We start from the raw sequence: 6,014 nt of genomic DNA on the forward strand, positions 1-6,014 counted from the left end.
TTCTTTTTTTAATGATGGAATATGTCACAAATTTGAATATTATCTTCCCATTAATCTATATTTACTATTAGAAAGTCAAAGCCACACTTTAAGATCACAAGGCTTCACAGAAAGAATAAAAATTATAAGTAAATAATAAATGTAAAAGAGCGAATTATCATGTGCGTCCGTGTGTGGTAGGGGTGGGCATTTTAGTGGGTCTATCGACCAACCCACCTGATATGGGTTGGGTTGGGTGGTGTTCTAAACATAAAATCTTTAATTTTGGATAAAAATCCGACTACTTATTCAATAGGTGAGTTGTGTTGGGTTGAAGTATTACTAAATTGATTAAAACCAGCCTACCTGAATGACAATAATTCTTAAACATACACATATATTAAATAGATTTATACGTAAAATCTAGTAACTATTAAATGCACTTGTTTATTAATGCTTGATTTTAATAGTGAAATTTATGTATGAGAAATGCTAAGGAGACTCTTTGCCACGTCATGTTTTTTGCACAATGTTTTATAATGTTGGTACATGAATTGACGTTAAACTGTGAGGTAAAAGATAGTAATGGAGGGTCCCACTTTGAGAGAGTGCCCTTAGCATTTCTCTTTATGCATTAGTAACATGTAGTGGCATAACAACATCAAATTGCTACTTAATAGTACGGTCTAGTGATACCTCTTCACTTCTAAGTGAGAGATCTTATGTTCGATTCTTGTCAAAGGCGTTTCAACCACATTATTGCTAGCTCATTGTGAGGCTAGCCCACCCCTCCCTCTTAGTGTGGAGAATATCATTTGTTAAAAAGAAAAAAAAAATCACATGATTTAGGCCTATTTGACGTAAGTATTGATATTTGTCTGTCATACTCACAATAGGAATAGAAAAGAAACCAATCAAGCCCAATCCGTGAAACTAGCCTAACCCAACCCATCTAAGAATAATTTAGCTGGGTTGGGTTGATAATTTTCTTGAGTGACATTTGATTTGAACAATTCTAACATGAACCTAGGTTGGCCAACAGGTTGAAATCTAACCTAACCAACCCACCCGACGTCTCACCCCTAACGTGTGGTAAGAGGTTAGCAGAGGGTAAAACACAAGGAAGAGATAGAGCGGTATTATAATTTTAATTAGTACCTTAATTATTAATAAACAATTTAGGATGCATTCCCTTTGTTGGTGCAAATGCACATTGCCTTTTTTTGGGTGCAAATGCACATTGTGTAAATCTTGTATGGAAAACCCAAATCCACAAAAAACAATCTTATTCTTTTTGGGTTTTTATGAAATTGACCAACCACATCAAGACGGTCTTTAAAATTGAAAATTGATCAATATAATACCTGGAAAAGAATGTTACAAATCAAGATAGTGCTTGAAAATTGATAAGGGGTGTAGTTGACCAAATAAATGAGGAAAGGGTTAAAAACGTAAAATTGGATCTATATTTCAAAAAACGAAAGAATTAAAGGCCGCTGCTTTAACAGGAAGAATCAGACAAGACCTTTGCAACGGTCGACTATTCTCATTCTTCTTCATCTCCGAAGATCAGAAACCAAGAAGAACAAGAGATATCTCCAACTCCAGATGACGTCGCGGAAGGTACGCTTTCTTCGACGAATCTATGCAAGAAATTATCGTTTCCATTTAATTCTTTATAAATCGAATTTATTCGAAGGATCGATTCAATTAGGGCTGCGTTTTGAAATTTGAATTTTACCGTTCGCGCAAATTTGAAGTCGTTTTGAAAAAATTAGGGTTTACTTTTCACAAATTCTGCGTTCCTTTTCTGGAAGTTACTTTGTTTTGAATGTTAGCTTGAATTGATTGGAATTGTCTCGATATTTCTAGAAATTGGATCATCGACAGACCGCTCTGGCAGTTGAAAAGCGAAGCAAAATGTTGGCTGCTAAGGTCAGATAAAACCCCTTAAGATTTTTGATTCCTAGTTAAAAATCTTTGATCTTTCTCTGGTGTTTCTTTTGGGTGAATGCAATTCTGACATCTGCGAATCCTGCTTTGTTTTTCTTCATTTTCAGCCAAAATTTGGCATAGGACAGAATCGGGCAAGTGGTCAGGAACCGCAATTCTTGGTTCTTCTGCTGGTTTCAAGTACTTGTGGTGGTGGTTTATTAATATCTGACATCGTTTTTCCATTTTTTAAGCAGTTAATGTCCCAAGTTTTTAAGGTTTATACAGAGAGTGACACTGCTAGAGCTGATGCCGGGAGCAGGTAATTGGGGTTTTAAACTTGTGTAATTTCATTTCGATTACCGAATGTTATGGTTTTAATCAATATCTAAGTTGTTTTAGAACATTAAGGTTTAGTTATTGGCAACCATCTAGATTGTAGGGGGAATTATGTCTGTTTGCCCCTTTTAATTTGAGGACTTGCAGCAGTTAACCAAGTATGGACTCGGGAGAACACAGCTGCTTTAATGGTAACTAGTGACCTTATTCCTCTGCTTTTTCTGGAGGTGGATTGGGATGGAGTGTTATATCTTTTGATAAGGAGTTTATGTTTTAATTATGTATTTACTGCTTTCATTCTGTAAATTGTTTTGGAAGTGGATTGGGTTTTCTGGTAAGCTGCTTCCGGACCAGCTAAATTGAGAGAGAGATTTTACCTACTCGTATATCTTGAAAGTTCTCCTTTAATTCTGATTATTTGCTTCCAGGTCATGTTATGTGGGCTTGATACTTGTTTCTCACGCTGCTACTATTGATTCTCACTGAGAGGACATCTCTGGTCATTCTCCTGCTTCCCTTTAGAATGTTTGTTTCTGCAATACTGGATACTTTATTGTGATTTTAACATGTAAATTAATGGAGTGGATCTGTTCTTTTCTTTGGAATAGCTTTTGCGGTTAAGCTTGCATCAACAGCTCGAAGTAGTATACGCAAAAATAAAGTTTGAGTGAATTATACCAGAGCACGAAAGTGCATACAACGGAATGCAGACTTCACTAGTCTACCAACTTCCATCTGCTTTTATCTACTATATTATTCATGATTGATACAAAAGTTTATATCTTTTACCCTTCTGCTTTAAAATTTGTGATTCAAACAGGGACTAAAAGAGCTGAAAGAATACACTGTCCAATTGGCCTCTAGTGCTGGCTACATTGATGCCCCTGTTGATGAGACTGTTTTTGATGTGGATAAGGATATTGACAATCTTCTGCCCATTGAAGTAAAAGAGCAACGTCTCAGCAATCTGCTTCAATCATTGATGGCTGTTTTGAAAAAAATCCCAACATCAGTTCTTTGGGGTTGTTTTACTTTCATGGCGATTGAAAGCTTGCCTGGAAATCAATTTTGGGAGAGGATATTGTTTCTTTTCACTGCTCCAAGTCGAAGATACAAGTAGGTTGGTGCTTTCCCTTGTAATGTACCAACGATTCTTTCACTAAATAGTCTTCCGCATATTGGATATTGTAAATTAAACCACAAGGTTTGCTTCAGAATTTCTAGATACGTCTGCACGTAAACATGTTTTAGAATCTTCAAATCTTAAAATTTAACTTCCTCATACTTAAATAGTACCATTTTTCTTGATCTAGATCATGACTATTACTATCTTTGAAAAACTCGTCAACTGGTAACCATCATCCATCTTGCCAGGGTGCTGGAGAAGAATCATGGAGTCTTTCTTAAGACTCTGCCTTTCAAAACAATTGTGACCTTCACATTGTTCCAGATGGCTTACTTGCTTATGTGTTTTGGCTTAACATGGATCCCGATTGCTGTGGTGCTTTTCCCATTGTTGAACATGCTTCTAGTCCTGGTGCGGCAGTATTTTCTCCCTAAGTTTTTCAAAAGAGCGCACCTTCAAGACCTGGATGCTGCAGAATATGAGGAAGCCCTTTCCATCACTTTCAACCTGCCCCTTGAAGTGAGTTATCTAAATCCTTTCATTCAGTTCAATGTGAAGAAATTGTGAACGGATTGGGTTCTATATCATGAAAAGAAACCAGAGTTGGAAATTGAGTTTTGATCAGAAGGTGTATAAATCCGAAATTTGGATGAGATTAGGACGTATGCTATTCAGATTCTGTCCTATTAAAGTGCTTATAGGAAGCCTTTATTAACTCATCTTTATTGTGATGGTGATGCTTTCTATGCATTACAGGATCTGGATCTTCAATCAAGAACCACTAACATAGGCGGTGGGCAGATGCTTGACGAATTGTCTCGGTCTTTGTAGAAATTGGATCATCGACAGAGCACTCTGTGGCAGTTGTTGATTCCCGGTTAACTATCTTTGATTTCTTTTCTCTGGTGTTTCTTTTGGGTGAAAGCAATTCTGACATGTGCGAATCCTGCTTTTTTTTCTTAATTTTCAGCCCAAATGTGGATAGGACAGAATCGGGCAAGTGGTGCGGAACTGCAATTCTTGGTTCTTCTGCTGGTTTAAAATTCTTGGGGTGGTGATTTATTAATTTCTGACATTCTTTTCCCATTGTTTTAAGCAGTTTATGTCCCAAGTTTTAAGGTTTATACAGAAAGTGACACTGCTAAGGCTGATGGCGGAAGCAGGTAATTGTGGTTCTAAACTTGTGTAATTTCATCTCGATTACCGAATGTTATGGTTTTAATCAATATCTAAGTTGTTTTAGAACGTTATGGTTTAGTTATTGGCAACCATATGGATTGTAGGGGGAATTATATCTGTTTGCCCCTTTTAATTTCAGGACTTACGCAGCAGTTAACAAAGTAATGGTAACTAATGACCTTATTCCTCTGCTTATTTTGGAGGTGGATTTGGATGGAGTGTTATTTCTTTTGATAAGGAGTTTTTGTTTTAATTATATATTTACTGCCTTCTTTTTGTAGATTGTTTTGTTATCAAAGCTGGTCTGAAAAGTATGGAGAAGCGCAAAGGCATACTTGGTAGTTCGACAGGTAAGGTTCGACAAGACTCTACTTGTTAGTTGCGTTACACATCTTCAATCAGTTCCTTTTTTTGTAGTTTTTACTTGCTTTTATCTTAGCAAATGCAAATGTTATAAGAAGAGCATTGGCCGATGTCTGCAATGTCAAAAGCAATTCTTCTAGGATTGTAGGGGGTGATGCCTCTGAAAAAATGTTGGTACCTTTCTGGCATATATGCAATACAGATGGATATAACTATGGATGCTAATAAAGATGTGTTTAGGTTAAAAACCCTTTGCTTTTGCATTAATCTAGTATTGTATTTTTTGTATCTTTTTAGGGCTTCAGTGGGTACAAGCGTTAGGCTATGAATTTGTCATCAAGGAGATCCATCCTGGTAAGAATGTTAAATCCTAGCATGCCATTTCCTTGTAACTCTCTTATTTACGTGATTTTGTAGTATGTTGTTTTTGTGAATTCAATACATATATGAGGGGTTCATATATCAATTATCTCACTAGTCTTACGATCTCTTCGTTATTTTCAAGGATAAATTACACAAAACTACCTCAACTATGGGTTGAATCACAATCTCATACCTCATGTTTTAAACATTGCAATGACATACCTCAACTTATGAATTCGTTGCAATGTCATACCTTCGTTAAATTTTTTGTTAATTTGATTGTTAAATGATAACGTGGCAAGAGCGGGAGCCCACCCATTCGCCAATTGGAATAAAAAATTAATTTTTTATTTAACAATTAAAAAAAAAAAAAAAAAAAAAAACTCTTTCTCTCCTTTCTCCCCATGGGTTGCACTGTTGCAACTGAATTCTATAAGGAAGAAGGCGAGAAATTCTAGTTCCATTCAACACTCAAATCTCCGTCAAAACATACAAAATTTATACCAAAACATGTTCAATTTTCTCTCTCCTTGCCTCCCAATTCCACATTTCCTCGCACCATGAATTCCTTCTTTACTCCACACTAACTCTAATACAAAACCCTAATTTAAATTACCCAAAAACTCAAAATCACATTTGAAAATTTTTGAAATTTGTTATAAAGCTCTGAGCTTTGAGAATGGTTTCTATTCTCACTTCCCGCCACACATCCGCAACTTTCATTCTCACTTCT

The 6,014-nt window shown here is 36.1% G+C and overlaps 1 protein-coding gene across 1 annotated transcript; it reads left to right on the forward strand.

Moving 5' to 3' along the window:
• Nucleotides 1–3,064: 3,064 nt before the first annotated feature.
• LOC125479043 (probable boron transporter 2) lies at nt 3,065–4,686 on the forward strand (the record flags this gene model as incomplete). Its single annotated transcript, XM_048588063.1, has 3 exons — nt 3,065–3,366; nt 3,625–3,895; nt 4,133–4,686. Coding segments are annotated over 3 exons (648 nt in total), but the record flags the coding sequence as incomplete, so codon positions are not given.
• Between the last annotated feature and the right edge of the window lie 1,328 nt (nt 4,687–6,014).

The sequence above is a fragment of a genome, unplaced genomic scaffold (genome assembly GCF_019419815.1).
Source record: "Pyrus x bretschneideri cultivar Hongxiangsu unplaced genomic scaffold, Pyrus_bretschneideri_v1 Contig27, whole genome shotgun sequence".
Lineage (NCBI taxonomy): Eukaryota > Viridiplantae > Streptophyta > Magnoliopsida > Rosales > Rosaceae > Pyrus > Pyrus x bretschneideri.